This window comes from Natator depressus, chromosome 18 (genome assembly GCF_965152275.1).
Source record: "Natator depressus isolate rNatDep1 chromosome 18, rNatDep2.hap1, whole genome shotgun sequence".
NCBI classification, from domain to species: Eukaryota; Metazoa; Chordata; order Testudines; family Cheloniidae; genus Natator; species Natator depressus.
This window is the reverse complement of record NC_134251.1, coordinates 8248801-8266062: the sequence shown is the minus strand read 5'-3', so window position 1 is coordinate 8266062 and position 17262 is coordinate 8248801. Positions and strand designations below refer to the sequence as shown.

The 17262-nt window shown below is 48.6% G+C and overlaps 1 protein-coding gene and 1 long non-coding RNA gene across 2 annotated transcripts in view; one reads left to right on the top strand and one right to left on the bottom strand.

Annotated features, from left to right (window-relative positions):
- LOC141974300 (uncharacterized) overlaps positions 1–16007 on the bottom strand; it is a 28408-nt gene extending 12401 nt beyond the window's left edge. Inside the window, exon 1 of the long non-coding RNA XR_012635723.1 lies at positions 15913–16007. This is a non-coding gene — a long non-coding RNA (uncharacterized LOC141974300). The remainder of the gene's footprint in view (positions 1–15912) is intronic.
- On the top strand, positions 1616–10620 carry TAS1R2 (taste 1 receptor member 2). The gene is given in 7 exon segments (XM_074934040.1): positions 1616–1797; positions 4531–4831; positions 5319–5696; positions 5699–5875; positions 7027–7239; positions 8157–8277; positions 9692–10620. Coding segments are annotated over 7 exon segments (2301 nt in total).
- Positions 16008–17262: the final 1255 nt, after the last annotated feature.

Here is a 17262-nt window from a genome sequence, read left to right as displayed (position 1 = left end):
AAAGGAGATGCTTTTTATTTTTAAAAACAATAACATCCCCTTCATGGAGCAGGGTTGGGGCCTTGGAACCAGACAGTGATACTCCCTTTGGGTACATCTTTTGGTGTCTGTTTGTATAGCTCCTAGCACAATGGGGGCTCTTAGGCACTCTGATAAGACAAATAACAACCCTGAAAAAGAGAGAGGGGTCACATTTTCAAAAAGCATCTCAGCGACTCATTTGGGCAGCCAAAGATGTATCTTCATGGGAAAGTTTTTCTGGTCATACCAGTATAGTTATATACTGCTACAATGCTCCATGTGGACACTCTTATTCTGGAATAAGGATGGCTTTTTGCACCCTAGTTTCAACCGCTTCTAAAGCAACATAACCTGGAAAAAGAGAGTGTCCACACAGGGAGTTTTATAGGTATAACTCTAGTGATTTAAATGTACACCTTATGGTGTACAAGTATAACTTTCCCATGCAGATAAGGCCCAGCTCCTCAAAGGTATTCAGGCTCCTAACTTCCCTTGATTTCAAGTGCTTACGTTACTTGAAAAGGGGACTTGGGCTGCTAAGTTCTATAGGCACTTTTAAAATTTTTTACCCAAACGGACTGGTTTATTTTCATTGCCCAAGCTGGGAAAATTGCAGAGAGAACAAGCAAACAGCTTTGCAGGTGGAAAGGCCATTAGATTTTTTTCAAAAATTCCATGATAATTGCCTAAGTTGCTCTTATTAACACAGGCAGCGAATTTAAACCTGACAGTGTCCCTTTAAAATCTCCTTGGTGTCCCGAAAACTTTGCTGGTGCTAAACACAGGTGGTCAGCTGCTTATTATAGCCACCTTTAAGATTTTCAAGAGGCTAGAGCTCAGCACTTTCTGAAAATCAGGCCTCTTTAAACAGTGCTTCTGATTGTGGTGCGCAGACTTTAAGACACCCAAAAATCACTAGTCAGTACCGAAAACGTAGACCCTAAATAAATAAATGTCATTTTCGGATCCCATGCCTGCTCCTGAGTCTCCCTGTTAATTGTTGGGGCTTTGTAACCATGTTTTCCTATTCTAAATTTTATATATTTTCCCCTTGAAAACAGAGGAAACTGATTACAGAGGGACAGGGAAAATGACAACACATGCCACCATCTTCCGACTTGCAAGTCTCAACCTATACAGATGTACAGGGAAGCGAAGAGACAGGCCAGTGGCTAAATGAAGATCAGAACCCAGATCTCAAGGCAAGTAACCCTATCAATTAGGCCATGCTGCCTCCCACTTGATGAGGGCCTGATGGATTTCTGCGGCGCACTGGCAAATGCACAGGCAGGAGCAGTCCCTTAACAAACATCAGCATTACAACCACTGCCTTCTAAAAGGCATTTCCTCTTCCAAGCAAAGAGTGTCCCATCTGATGCACAGCCCTGCTGGCTTTAACTGCCCATGGCAATGCAATAGTCCATGAAAAATGTAAACACACACAAATCCTTTCGGGCTGGCCCCTTGAAATGTATGTAAATAAGTCAGCAGAAATGTGCGAAAACAAGCACCAGACCCAGGAACTGGCAGAGCCTGGGCAAGAAACTTACTCTGGGTGCTCACCAGCAGCTGCTTATGAAGGCACCATAGAAGCATGAGGAGCACAGGGGTGTTAGCTATGTGCGTTAGTGTCTTGCTGACCATGGCCGGCTCAGAGACACAGTATTCCGATTTCCATCTGGCTGGCGATTACCTCCTCGGGGGGCTCTTCTCGCTGCATGCTGAAACTATGAGCAGCCCCCATCTCAGCCATTTGGCGGTACCCACGTGTCAAGCGTAAGTAGGAAACAGGCATCGCTGGGGCTGGGGAGGGTGATGAAATAGTTTGGGGCCACACTGCAGCCAGCGTTGGCTTGTTCCTGGTGAAGGGGAAGGAAACAAGGACTTTTGTGGCTCAGGCACCTGGCTGGGACTCATATACCTGGGTTCTCTTCCTCACTCTGCCACAGACTTCCTGCGTGTGACCTGGGACAAACCATTTAAGCCAAAACTTTCACTCCTAGGTGCTGGACTATAGGCACCTAAACTAGCTGCCCCCTTGTCAGAAGTGGTAAGCTCCCACAGGCTTTAATGAGAGCTAGGGGTACTCAGCCCATCAGATAAGGAGGCCACTAGGTGCTCAAAATTAACCACCCACGTTGGAAAGTGCTGGCCCTCAATCTCTATTCAACTATCTTGTGTCACAGCAGATGCTTCAAATGACACAAAACTGATCAGCTGTTTAATAGCTGAAATGGATCTCTCGTGATGCTTGGCTCGTCTATTTATCTGACCATGAGGATCGCTGCCGAGCTGTGCAAGCCCTTTTCCATCCCACTCCTTAAACAAATGGTTCTTGCTCATCCAAGCAGACCCATTCAGGCTAATGGGACTGCACAGGAGGAGGACTGCTCATCAGGGGCCAGTGGATAGGCTATTGGATTGGGAGCCAGGAAACCAAGCCTGGCTGTGTTCCTGATCTGCTGTGTGACCTTGGGTAAGTCACTTTGTCTCTCTCTGCCTCTGCTTCGAATCCCAGTCATGGTCTGCCTTGTCTATTTAAATTGTGAGTTCTTCAGGGCAGGGTCTCTTGCTTACTATGTATACACCCAGTACCCAGCACAATGAACAGAGGCAGAAGGCTGGTTCATGGGAAGTCAGGAGACCAATGTTCAATTTTCTGCTCTGCCACAGATTCCCTGTGTGATCATAGGCAAGTCACTTAGGCCTAGATCCTCAAAAGGTTTTTAGGCATAGCAGTGAAGCTGCAGCAGCATGGGTTTCAGCGGTGGCTGTAAAGTTTGCCCAGGACCCTGGGCACTTATTCAGCTGGCTAGCTCAGCTCGGAGATCACTCTAGTGTAACCCACACACCTCCGGGCGTGGCACTGTCCCCTCCAGTGGCACGGAGACCACTTAGAGATTAATGAGCCTCTACTGCATGAGCTAAAAGACACGTGGCTCTTAGCTAAGGCTCATTAATCTCTAAGTGGTCTCGATGCCACTAGAGGGGACGGAGCACCACACCCAGATGTGTGGGTTACTCTAACTACATCAGATCTAGCTCAGGTATGCCCTACTGATGCTGCAATCATACCTCCGATGGCAAGCGCAGACATACCCTTAGCATACAGCCTACTCAGGGGTGCACCTTGCCCGCTGCTGATGGCCAGCATTCCTGAATCAGAGACTCCTGAAGGTGTTCAGCTAGACTTTTGCCCCCAGGACACACAACACAGCTAAACTCCTAAGGGACATGTCCTAAGGTCTTTGCTCAGGCCTGTGCAATTTCTCGTCTCACCTCCCAACTTTTACCCTGGCACATCAGGCCAAAAGGGGAGCCCGCCCCACCACCAAACTGACTTCAAAAGGCGTTTTGGCTGACGAAGGGCAGGACACCAGGCCAGACCGTGCTGTTAAGTCACAGGTCCATGCTGGAGGCAGTGGGGAGCCGCTCGGCCTCAGGAGGGGCATTCACCATGCTTCCCCAGAGCTCTGCAAGATGCAGCAGGAGCACACAAGCTGTTCCACTTCTTGGATGGGGGCAGCATGTACCCTCCTTTGCAGCCAGCCAGCTTAAGTGGTACATAGGCCCTGTTCAGGGCTGAATTTCACTCACATAGCATAGTGCTTTCATCCAGAGATCTCAAAGCCCTTCCCAAGTACGAATTAAGCTTCATGGTCCTCCAAAGACACCCATTTTAGCAATGGGATGAGAGGCAGGGGGTGGGATGGAGCCCAGACAGGTTAAGTGCTCAGTCACACATTTGCAAAGTCAGCAGCAGGGTTCACTCTAGAAACCAGAAGTCCTCGCTTCCAGAAGATAATCTTGGCCCAGCTGGTGGAGGAAAACACTATTATAATCCTGCCTTTAGTAGCAAGCATAAGAAACTAGCAGAATGTGTGTCACATCTCCCCACTGGTGGCTGGACCACTAGAGGATAACAGCCTACTACACTAACTAAGGAAGTTACTCTTGTAGTTCAACTGGTAGAGGCCTGTGCTGAGGGGATGGGGTTCAAACCCTGATCATAACAAACCCTAACTCTTATATAGAACTTTTCATCAGTAGATCCCACAGAGCTTTACAAAGGGATGTAATTATCATTATCCCTGTGTTACAAATTGGAAACTGAGGCACAGAGAGGGGAACTGACTTGGCCAAGGTCACCCAGCAGGCCGGTGGCAGAGCTTGGAAAAGAATCCCGGTCCCCTGAGTCTCACTCCTGTGCTCTGTCCAACAGACCACGCTGCTTCCCATAATGATGGCCCATTATGCACCTGGCTCCAATTGACTCCTATAGGAGCGCTATATTCAGCGTAGAATTTGGGGCCCAATCCTGAAGCTAGTGGGAGTTATTAGTGCACAGCACCTTACAGAGTTGGGCCCAGGGTCCTAAGACTGCAGTGTTATGCAACACTAAGGGAGGAGAGTCCTCTTTGAGACTCACTGCATAAGCCCAAAGCAAGACGTGTTCTCTCACTGGATGGGTTCCTGCACCCATCACTCATCGTTTTACACTCCTCCTAGGTACACGCTGAAGATAGCAGGCTACAGCTACCTCCGGGCCATGAGGTTTGCAGTGGAGCAGATTAACAATTCCAGTACCCTGCTGCCTGGTGTCTCCCTAGGCTACGAAATGATCGACGTCTGTTATTTCACCAACTCCATCCACCCCATCTTGTATTTCCTTGCCAACGAGCACTCTGTGGTGCAACTGCACAATAACTACACACACTACCAGCCCCGGGTGCTGGCTGTGATTGGCCCAGACTCCTCACAAGCAGCTGTTATTGTGGCCCATGTATTGAGTCTTTTCCTCATTCCACAGGTACGTCGGTGCCCATATTAGGGCTGGACAAACCTTCCAGGGCTTGCCTCACTAACATACCTGACTGCATGAACATATCCCCTGCGCTTTGGTTTGAAGTGAGTCAGCCCCCTATAGCTTCAGCATACTCAAACCTCCCTGTGTGACATGCTCCCCATTGGGTGGCAAGCAACAGGCATCCCATATTTTCATTGGGATAATCTGGTCACTTTATACCTAAATCACACCAGATGTGCAGAGTGCGGCTACTGCTGGACTTCTCACTTGGGCATCTCCTGGCTTTCTGGAACTAGGGCACGCTCCAGTTCTGTAGTTAGACCAGCCCCTAATTTGTGCATTATGACAGCATTAAGTCCGCAATCCAGAGAAAGCCAATCCCTAAATCAAGACACCCTGTACGACTCCAGTGACACCAACGCTGTTGTACAGGGTGTAAGTCATGTCTGTATATTCACTTTGTCCCTTCCTTGTTCCTTCCTGCCCCTAGATCTCCTACAGGGCCACCACTAATGAGCTGAACGACCGTGAACGCTTCCCCACTGCCTTCCGCGCCATTTCCAGCATGGAGCAGCAGATTGTGGCCATGCTGCTCCTGCTGAAGGAGTTCCAGTGGAACTGGATCAACACTCTGTACAGCGACGATGATTACGGGCGGCAGAACCTGAAGCTCCTGTGGGCCAGGGCTACCGGGATCTGTGTGGCATTGCAGGACGTCATCCCGGTGCCCCGCAGCAGCCAGCTGCTCTCACTAGAGTTGCAGGGAAAGACCAAGGCCATTGTCAGCAATGTCAACCACAGTACGGCCAAGGTGGTCATCATCCTGTCTTTGGAGCTGACGCTACCGTTCTTCTTCCAAGAAGCTGTCTGCCAGCGTGCGACCAGTGCCTCAGATCTGCCCGAGACGCAGACCACACTATGAGGGCCCAAGGGGAGCGCATAGACTTCAACGTCTACTCTTCTGTCTACATCGTGGCTCACGCTTTGCACAGGCTGCTGGGCTGCAATACCACAGGATGCCACAAGCGGATGGTTTACCCCTGGCAGGTTGGCCACATGCTTGCATTGAGAAATCCAAGCCACGTTTTAAGGGTGTGGGACCAGATGGCTTGGGACATCGGGAAAGTGCTGTAGAGCCTTTTGCCTCCAGCCCATATGGCTAGGAACAGAGAGGTGTTAGTCTCTGATGGCTGCTTGGTGGTCTGCATCAGATGGGTCAGATGACCCCAACCCAGTTCCTAGCAGACAACTGTCCATGTTGCAGAATAGCTTGCCCACCGTTTCATGTGGCTGTCCCAGAAGCACAGTCTCCTTGCTTAGCAGGGACAGGTAGATCGTGCCTGCATCCAGCTCAATTGGTCAAATGACCTTTTGCAAAATGACAGCAGGTACCAAGTCCCAAACTCACGGTAGGGCAGAGACACAGCAGCATAGAGTCCACCTCTATGTAGGTGTACACGCTCTTACCCTAGTCTAATTTTGGCCCCTATCCAAAAGATGGCATCTCTGTGAGAACAGTGCCCACCTCACACAAACACCGCATTGGGTGTGTGTGGCATGGGTCAGCACCGACTCAGACGAAGAGCACCACTACTGCATTTACCACAACCATTTCCTCCAGCACCTTTTGGAGCGCAGTTCTGTTCTGAAAAGAGGGTGTCAAAACGGCAACATCTTGCTCAACAGACCTGCTCCATGGTCTTCAGAGAGTCAGATCCACTTCCCACAGACCAGAGCGAGGATGGCAGAATCGGCCACTCTCTCCCCTTACTCAACCAGCAGTCCCTTTGTGATCAATCGGATGCAAGATACTGCTCAGTGTGAACATGGGTGGCAGGGTTTTTAGATCTCTTGCAAAGCCAACATAATTCCAGGGGAGCGAGCTGGCTTTTCTTCTGACTCATGCATCAGCCTGGTTGATCAAGTCCCAGTTGCAGAATCTTTGGGGATACGTGAGCCAGAAGAGCCCAGTTTCACTTTCTGATCCAAGGGTGAGTTTGCCATGCTGGTTCTTAGAAGAAAATTTCTGCTGACTGAGAGCATTTGACCTGGAATCACCAAGTAAAAAACCCACAGCTGCTCTTTAGGCAGCATCTCTTTTCAGAGCAGAACCAGACTTTCAGGAAGTGACACCAATCTCTAACTTCAGTGCCTAGCAGTACGTGTGCATTGATCATCTCATCCTTCTCCATTTGCAGCTAGTGCCAGAGGTGAAGCACGTGGACTTCTCTCTGCTTGAGAAGAGGATCAATTTCAGAGAGAAAGGCAACACTCCAAACAGCTTCGAGATCATCCAGTGGAAGTGGGACCAACCAAGCAACCCTTTTCAGAAAATCGCCTCCTATAGCACGAAGAACCAGAAGCTGCTGTTCATCACCCAGAACATCTCCTGGCACACCCCAAACAACACGGCAAGTTCCCTCCACCCATTATCACACATGTGGGAACGTCATGGAACTACATGAGCAAAACCCAAGGCAGTAGGGCTTAGTCAATAGAGTACAGAGCTAGACCTGGCTTCTATTCGCCATTGGCATGCTGGGTGATCTCAGCCAAGTCACTGCCCCTCTTTGTGACTCAGTTTCCCCATCTGTAAAACAGAGAGAATGATACTGACCTCCTTTGTCAAGTGCTTTGAACTCTTCGAATGTAAAGTGCTATATAGGAGCTAGGGATTACTGTGCCATAGTTACACACACAAATGGGACTCGAGCATATAAATCCTATCACTTGGGCAACAAAAAGACAGGAGACAAGAAAAGCGGTCAGAATGGGCTGCGTGTGCCAGACTTGTACATAAACAAACAAGGCTTGAAAGTCTCACCCTTTGCTTTAAAATTTTAAATTGCCTCCTGCCAGAAGAATGTTCCTTCAGCTGTTTGTCTGGTACAACAGCGACATCCAGTGGCTGGTTAGGTAATTCCCGGATGAGCGTTGCCTTTGTGGCTATGCCCATCCCTCTTCTCTATTTAAAGGTGATGCAGTAGCTAGATTGATCCCAGGAATCTTTTGCTTATGGCCATCCCAAGAAATCCATCCCTGGCTCTTTGCCATTGGAACATGGTAAACTTCCTGGTAAAGTTATTGCAGGTATGTATAACTGACGGCTGAATCCCAAGAGGGGCACAGTCTAAACCCTGTTCCCTATTTAAAGGTAAAGCATATTGCCTGGTTGGCTTTATCCTAGCTGTGTATCCCCTTTCCTGTCTATGCTGTGGCTGAACTGGAATTGGATAGCAACTATTATGGAGCATTTACAAGTTCTTCCCGCTCACCTGGAAGTTACTATGAGATTGTCATTGTTTTCCTCCAATTCCCTTTTACCCAGGTCCCCATTTCAGTCTGTTCCCAGCAGTGTGAGCCTGGGCAGCGGATAAAGCCCGCAAGTGTTAGCAGCTGCTGTTTTGAGTGTATCGACTGTGAAGCAGGGACTTTCCTCAACCACAACGGTAAGGAAAATGCAGCGTACAAGCCTAAACGCACTTTGTTTTCATATCAGTCCAACAGTTCTTGTTCCCAGCAGAAGGTCTATAGTTAAGTTAATGGGCTCTAGATAGGGATAGCTGAGTGAGACTCTCTGGCCTGTGCTATGCAGGAGGTCAGACTAGATTATCTAATGGTCCCATCTGGTCCTAGAATCTATGACAGGAATGAATCTCTTACCCGAAGAGTTGGTTTCAGGTCCTGGCCTTGCCACATTTCTGGTGTGACCTTGGGCAAGTCACTTAGTCCTCTCTGGGCATCAGTCCCATATCTAAAATATGGGGGTAATAAATCCTTCCTTTGTCTTCTTCATCAGGATTGTAAACTCTTTTGGGCAGGCACTGCCTCTCGCTACGTGTTTTTACACCAGCTGGCACAATGGGGCCCCAGTCTTGGCTGTGATCTCCATTATTGTAATAATAATCCCCTCAAGGCCACGCTTTCTCTCACTGATTCAGATTCTCTGTGTGTGGTGTAGGGAGCAGGAGCTGGCATGGCGGTAGAGGTGTAGTTAGAAAAGGGGATGAAGAGTCAGAAGACCTGACTTCCATTGTCACTTCTAACGGTGATTCACCATTTGACTGTAGGCAAGTTACATGGCCTCACTGTGGCTCAGTTCCCACATCTGTAAAATGGATTTCATACCACCCTACCTTATCAGGGAGCTGGGAAGCTTAAATTAATGTTTGCAATGTTTTGCGAGATCCTCAAATAGAAGACCTTAGGTGTTATTTATATCTTAAATTTGCATAGCACCGTCTATCCTGAAGGATTCCAAGAAGCTTGACAAACTGTGTACTCTGAGGAAATTTGGCCACCGTTGAAGTGCAGTCACCTCTAGGGTAACAGTGCACAACAAAACTACTCCAGCAGGAAAGGAAAAGGAACACTGACTCCAACTTCAAGTTTAGGGGGAATTTGGGGATGTAGAATGCAACTACCCAGACTGGAATTTAGCCAAGACACTAGGGTTAAAATCCCTGCACTTGCAAAGAAAAACAAACCAAAACAAACCCACAGGATCACTAAGGACGGTAAGTGGCTTTACCTCTCCTTTGAATGACTTCGCCTCCAACAGCACAGTGTACCCCTAAGACCAAGCTTACGGCACTGGTTCACATATTAATCAGAAAGAAGAGTTTTCGCTACTGTACAACCACCACTACTTTGGGTTTCCCATGGAGGTCTCCCAATCCAGAATTGACCAGGTCTGACCCTGCTTAGCTAGTGAGAGCTGACAAGACAGTAGCCTGAGCCAGTATGCGTACAAAACCTTTATCATCGCTCCCATCAGTTCTGCTCTTATTAGACACATTGACTATTTACAGACAAGACAGCCCTTACTAGGGTCTTTCAGAAACACCACATTTTGTTTTGCAGACCTGTACAACTGCCAGCCTTGTTCAGCTGACCAGTGGTCCAGTGCCAGAAGTCAAGAGTGCTACCCAAGGCTTGTGAAATATCTGCAATGGCAAGAAGGCACTACAGTGGTGTTGCTGCTATTCTCGGTGCTGGGCCTCATAGCCACTATAGTCATATCTGCCACCTTTGCCATTCATTCGCACACCCCCGTGGTGAAGTCCGCAGGAGGCAGGATGTGCTTCCTCATGCTGGCATCTCTGATCATCGGTTTCGTCAACGTCCCCATGTATGTAGGGATCCCGACAGAGTTCACGTGCATGTGCCGGCAAACAGCGTTCAGCCTCTGCTTCACCGTGTGCATCTCCTGCCTCACCGTCGGGTCCTTCCAGATCGTCAGCATTTTCAAGATGGCTGCCTGGCTGCCCAAAGCCTACAGCTACTGGATGAAGTACAATGGCCAGTACATTTTTATAACCGTAATTATAGCTCTGAAAGTCACCATCACTGTGACCAACTTTATCATCCACCCTCCTGCTCCAGTTCTGTTAGCTCAGGAGGACGGCCCCTCTACAGTAGCGCTGCAATGCAACAAGAGCTACAAGTTGGCCTTGCTGATGAACCGCAGCCCAGATATGTTTCTCTCTATTCTGTGCTTCTGTTTTTCCTACATGGGCAAGGAGCTTCCCAAGAACTACAACGAAGCCAAGTACATCACGCTGTGCATGACCTGCTATTCCATTTCCAGGATTGCCATTTTCCTGGTCATGTCTAGGTACAGAGGGGTGCTGGTGACCCTCTGTGATGCTATGTGCATGGTAATCAATTTGCTTGGGATCTCCATGGGTTACTTTGGCCCCAAGTGTTATCTGATATTTTTCCATCCAGAATGCAACACAGCTGCTTACTTCCAAACTGCCATCCAGAGCTACACCATGAGACAGGACTAACCAGGTACCTCGTCTTTGTATGGAGACAGTCCCCATAGCGAAAGAAGCCCCAATTCCAACGTGTCTGTGTTGGAGGTGAGTCTTTATCGCCTCAAGAAGTGCATCAATGCTTTGTAGATTGTACAACTGTATGAATCTTGCAAATTTCCCTCCTACCCCCTCAAACAAGGCAACATGTACAACAACTAGGGTGGGCTGGAAAACAAGAGTCCTATTTCACGAAACAACTCAAGGTTTTGACATTTGTTTTTGTTCTGCATCAGAACAAGAACTAGATCGGTCAAAGTCTTCTGCAAAAAGAGAGTAAGCGACTCACTCCAGACAAGCCAACAGCCCAGTGGTGAGGGCACTCACTTGGAATCTGGGTTCAAGGTGCGAGTCCCTGCTCTGAATCAGAGCCTCATGCCCATATCCCAGCTGAATGCCCTCATCACCAGGCTATGATGTCAAGTCTCCCAGTCTCGCCTGTTGTAGCTGTTCCATTTTGTATAAATAATTAAATATTCATTGGGCCAGATACAAAGAGACTGACACTATAGCCTGGTCATCATGCCTCCCTCCGCTTCTGCCCCGCTCCCTGGAATGAAGGGCCTAAATTCCATCCTGGACCAGACAAACCTTCCCAATGAAACTTTCATCCAAAGCAATACATTTCCACAAAGAGTTTTGCTTTGGATGAAGTGGCCCTTCCCAACAATAAAGTTGTCATGAAGTTCACCCTAGGACAAGATGTTAAGGCCCAGCATTTCCAGAAGTGGCTAGAAATTCTGGATGCCCCAATTAGAGGCCTGTGGGTGCTCAGCATCCCTAAAATAAACCGGGCCCCCAAAGGGTGCTGAACTGAGCACTGAAACTCAGTAGCCATTACTGAAAATTTTGCCTTAAACAACCAAAGCTGGATAGCCGTGTCCATATTTTGAGTTAGTTTCTTCTAGTTGATAAGGTCCAAGTGCATTGCTATGTGACCCTATGCAATTAGACAGGATACTATTAGCTTGGAGCTGCCATAAAAAGCTTTTGAAAGCAGCCTGGCAAAGCATAGGACTAGCAGCTAATTCAAACCAACAAACATGGCTGGAGCTTAACGGACATCCTTATTCCAGGTGCACAAATCTGATGCTGTTACATTTTTCTGTTTGTTCCTCTACTATAATAAAGGTTTTAAAAACTGACTTAATTTGTTCTGATAATGTTGCGATTTTGCTGAGGGGCTAACGTCCCAGATTTAGGGTTATGATGGCATTTAAAACTCCTATCTGAGATTGGAGTGCCATTGTGTTAGGTGCTGTACAGTCATAGTAAGTGACAGTCCCCTCTCCAACAATCTAAATAGGCAAGACAAGTAGTTGGTGAAACTGAGGCACTGAGAGGGGAAGTGACTTGCCTAAAGTCACTCAGTAGGCCAGTGGCCCAGATCTCCTAATTCGCAGACTGATGTTCTACCCACTAAACCACACTGCCTCTCCTCATACAACTCTGCAATCTCGGGCTCCAAGAGAGACTAGCACACATCACAAACAACCTGGATTCTGGACCGCATGATGCCCCTGTGCTCTCCGAGCTCGCAGACTGACAGGAGTTGGAGCTGCTGGGTCTTAGCACCTCTCAGGACAGCCCCTGGGGAAAGAATACGCTTTCCAGCCCAGTTCCCAGACCAAAGTGGTTCGGATCAGCATCCCAAAACTAATCCAAACGGCATCTCTGAACCTTGTGAATTCAGGCCATCAGCTCGTTTAAATCTCATTTAGAGATCTGACTTGCACCCCCCCACTGCCTGCTCGGAAGCCAGGCAACTCGGAGCACTCAGTTACTGCCTTTGACTCATGCCTTTTATGACTTAAGGCCAGAGTGTCAAGTGGATTTTTAGCCTTAACTCTGAATGTCATGGCTTTTGTGACATTCAATCAGGCCCTTAATGCTATTTAAACAGTTCTCTTTTTGAAGCGGCTAAATGCTCCTGCCTGTGTTTGGGGAAGGTGGGGCGACGAGGAGGAGGATCGCCAGGGAGGAGGGATAGGAATTTCCAATGTTCTCATCAGACAATTGAGATGTTCTCCTGCCTGCTCAGATGCTTCTAACATTCTGCCCAAGCTGGGGGAACAGAAATTCTTATACCCCAGGGGAGGGGAGGGTGGAAGGGAAGGACAGCAGGGGCTAGCGGTGCTGCTTTACATAATCCCAATATACAGCACACACACAATGAAGAGGGAACAGGTTAAGGGCATCTCCTTAGCTCAGGTTCAGTGCCACACCTGTATGAAGCAACAACAGCCACCGGCCCTGCACCAACCTCGGTACTTACACATGTCCCCGCTCCCCTCTCCATCACCCTTGCACCCTAAATTGCTCATCCTCACTCCTGCATGTCTAAGACCTGCTGCTGCCTGGTGATTTTAGGAAGGGGCATTCAGCCCGGCTCTCCCACTCTCCAGAAAAATGGCAAGTGGCAGATTTTTCCATACGATAACGTACAGATCCATCTGCTTTCGGTTAGCAGCTCTGACTGAGGTAATTGGCAGATCAAACCATGTGATGTACCATGTTAGGTAAGTAGTTATAAGAGCCCAGATTGAGTCTGACGCTTCTTGGATGGATCCCAAAGTCATTCCTCCCCCCGCAACTCTCCCAACCACAGATTGCTCATGGTGCTAATGCAACCCAGATTGAATGCACAGAAGCTGCAGGGGTATTAACAAGTGTCAAAACGCTTTGAACTGTTCCTGGCAAAGGGCCACGCTACATTCTTCACACTGAATGGACCTTCGTGTTAGGTTCCGAGACAAGCAAGTGAAATTTAAGATCTAAAGTAAAGCAAATGAGAAAGCAGGGGTCGTGCACACCCAATAAGATGGGGGCAATAAATGGGAGAGATGGAAAAAACAGAGCAAATTCCACTGTAGAAGACATGAACTTAGAGATCATTTAAATTTTCTGAAGGAATGGTGTTTTTCTGGCTTTCAGAACAGTATTGCCTACACTGAGCAGGCAAAAAGCATGAGTCAGGCACCAACAATCATGAGATTGGCTTACAAATCATGAGATTATCAATCATCATAAATCTTGGGGTCACTGAATTGCTTTCTGGTTATTGTGCCACTAGGGGTCACGTTTTCAAGCTTTTCTCCACAGCCACAAGGGCTAGATTGTGGTGAATTCTCCATCATGGGCAATTTTTAGTTTAAAATTGGATGGTTTTCTAGAAGATATACTGTAGCTCAAACAGGAATTACTATGGGCAAGTTCTATGACTTGTGCTATACAGCAGGTCAGATCAGATGATCACAATGGTGTCTTCTGACCTTGGAATTTATTAATCTAAATGTACTTTAAACGGTGGAGATTCTCACATAATCACATGACTCCAGGAGCTTCAGCACCAAGAAAAATGCCAAATACCATGAGACTCGCAGGAAAATAATGAGTACTGGCAACACGAAAATGCATAGATACCTCTAGTGGAGCAGATATCCAGCTCAAGTCTCAATGCAGTAATTATACAGATATACACACAAATATTGACTGGCTATAGTGTCAATACCAGTGAAATATTGTCCAAGGGGCAGGATAGCCCCTGAGACTGTGGCATATGAAGTGCCTGCGAACACAGTAGACAAACCCCCATTATCTCATTGCCTTGGGATAGCTAAAGCTCTAGGTAAATCAAATAAATGCACTTCAGAATCAGCAATAGGTATGCAGGGTTGAGCTAACTGGGGTTTCTCCGTATTACATGGAGGGGGATCATCAAACTGGGGTCTCTCTGAATTGTACAGTCATGGGGAGTGGGATCAGCTAATCGGGATCTCTGCACTGCACTGTGTGTGTGTGTGTGTGCGCGCGCAAGAGGTGGGCATGGGAGGTTCAGTTAATTGGGGGGCTCTGCATTGCATTCCTGTGTTGATACAGCGAAGGGGAGATTTAGCTAATTGGAATGCCTCAGGAAATAGTTTACCCAGAGTTAGCATTTTATGTACATATGTACGAACTGTGATCAATGCTGGAGACTGCTGGGATTCTCCTTATGATTTCTGGGACATCCTGCTCTCCCAAACTACCTGTTGGGAATCTTGGGGCTTTTCCTCGTGGCAGAAGGAGTGTGCAAGGGAGAAGAAGCAGGCTCTCACCCCACAGGAGCAATCTTTATCCAAAGCCCAAGCACTGAACAGAGCAGTCTGCATGGCTTGTCCTACACCACAGGAGCAGTCACAGGGAGGAAGATACTGTACCCTTTCCCACCTTGCAACAACTGGGCCTGCTTCCACAAGGCAGCAGGAAGCAGCCAGGCTACAGCACCAACAAGTTTGTTTTCCCTTTACCTGGGTGGGTGAAAGTGGATTGTGTAGCAGGCTCCATTTGGAGGTGCCTGGCCTAACTGCTGCACTTAAGGCAGCCCTGTGACATGTGTGTGCTGCAGATGGTGGCTGCACTGGCTGGCTCGCTAAAGCAGGGACTTGTGTGTAGAGGCTGCTGCAGTAGAAGACAGAGTCTGTAACCCTGAAGTCTAGGCATCGCATTTGGTTCTGGGCACGTGTCCCCACCTCTCAGGCTCTAGCAGAGGTGATGTGTAACTCTTGATGATAGTAGGGGAGGCACAATTTAAAGGGGGGGGCATATGACCACCCCATGCGTCACCTCTGGCCCCTTTCTCACCCCCCACTCCCCCGCCGCACCTGCCAAGGGTTGGCTGTCCTTAAGAATGAGATTTACAGCCCCAAAGAGTGAGATTCAAGGCCAAAGAATGACACTTCCCAGCTGGAGTGTTAGGTCATTGCTTAAAAACGGGACTCATCTTTGATCCTTGGCAATATCCAGTAGTCCAGGTTTTTAATGCAACCAGTATAATCAGATTTTCACAAGCATGGATGTTAATAATATGCTACAAATAGTGAGTGGATTTTTTGTATGTGATATAAGGATTGCAAGTTTGTGTCTGTATAACTTTGTATAGGTAACATACTGTATTTTAATAATCCTGTTGCCTTAGATAAAGGGCCTCATATTTAACCCTCATCGGGACACACTGAAAACTGTACAAGAAACAGAAAATCTTGGACCCAATTCAAATTAATTCATAAAAACAATCCAAACTTTCTGAAAACATTGCACACAAAGTTTCTGACAAAGTACTAGGAATAAATTACTGTACTACCAAAAAAAAAAAAAAAAAAGGTCAGCAAACAAATTACTGCTGGAAAACCCAAGTGCCCTGAAAGGGTTAATAAATAATAATAATAATAATAATAATAATTAATTAACAACAGTAATCATAATTATTAAACATATTGGACTTACTTTATCAGTGAGGGGATTTGCCATGGGTACAAAAGGAATTTGTGACTGTAAAGCCATTGCTCTGCTATTTGTGCGTGTATTTCACTCCCCAGATGACGCGTTGTTTCCTTTTCTCCTTGATGACCACAGGACAGCACCGGGCAACACAGCGTACATTTTAAAATAAGAAGCCTTGCCTTGACAATGAAGGGCCAGGAATTTGTCCAGTGGGGTTTAAATTTTGAACTGTATTTTGCAGAACCAGCAAACTTTCGATCAAGTCCTGCTTGTTTTTTGGGCAAACTCATATTTTTTTGACGGTCAGGTGTTCACACCCACCAAAAAACCCCGCGTGTAGCCTCCTCTCTCCCGCCTACAGACTGCAGACCCATCGTCTCCCTGGTGGCCACAGTACATAGGCTTGCTATGTGGCTTTCCAAGCTCTAAGGCCCAAGCTTGGGGCCCAGGATGTATGGTTGTCTCTTGCAGTGCCTGAGTAAAAATAGTTTCAATCTTTATATATTTTCTCAAAATGAGGGAGATAAGCTTAGAAAGGTGTGCGAGAGTGAGCTAGCGTGCTACTGAGTGAGTCTCACACCCAATGAGTGAGGCTTGACGTGTCTCCAAACTGGTACCACCTTGCCCCCCACGTCCCTCACAGCTGCTTCCCCACTTCTCCCATCGCCTCCCTGCATGGACGGTGCATGAACCCCCACTCTGGGGAGGCCAGCCCCCGGGCCCTCCCCTTCCACCCCAGGCCCCGCCCCTACTGTGCCCCCTCGCCCACCGGAGACCCGAGGCCTCCTCCCCAGTGGCCGGAGGAGCACAGGCCCCCGAGCCCAGGGCCGCCAGCCAGCCCAGCCTAGCCCCGCCAGCCAGCCTGAGCACCAGTCCGCCCGCCCCCGCCGCCCCAACCCCTGGCTGGCCAGACCCCCAGGCTGGCCCAACTCCTGGACCGAGCACTGGTCCGACCCCCGAGTTGGCCTGAGCCGCCCCAGGCCACTGGCCGGCCCGAGCACTGGCCTGAGCCACCCCGGGCCTGGCCGCCGGCTGCCCCACGCTGGGCTGCTGGCCAACTCGAGCCACCAGCTTGCCCAAGCTCCAAGCTGCCAGCCTGAGCCCCGCCCACCTTAGGGTAGAGGGGGCATGAGGGCGGGGCCTGGGGTGGAGCATGGGCGGAGCCACGGCCAGCGTTACGGGAGGCTTAGCCTTCCCTGGCCTGTTATACCCGCTGCCCATGCCTCCCTGCTGAGGGCCGGAGCTGGTTCCGGACACCTGCTGTCAAGCATCGGTACCCGTGGCTGGGCCAGGACCCATCGGGCTTCCCCGCGACCCCTCTGCCGGACCTGGGCCGCCAGCTCAGTCTCTCTT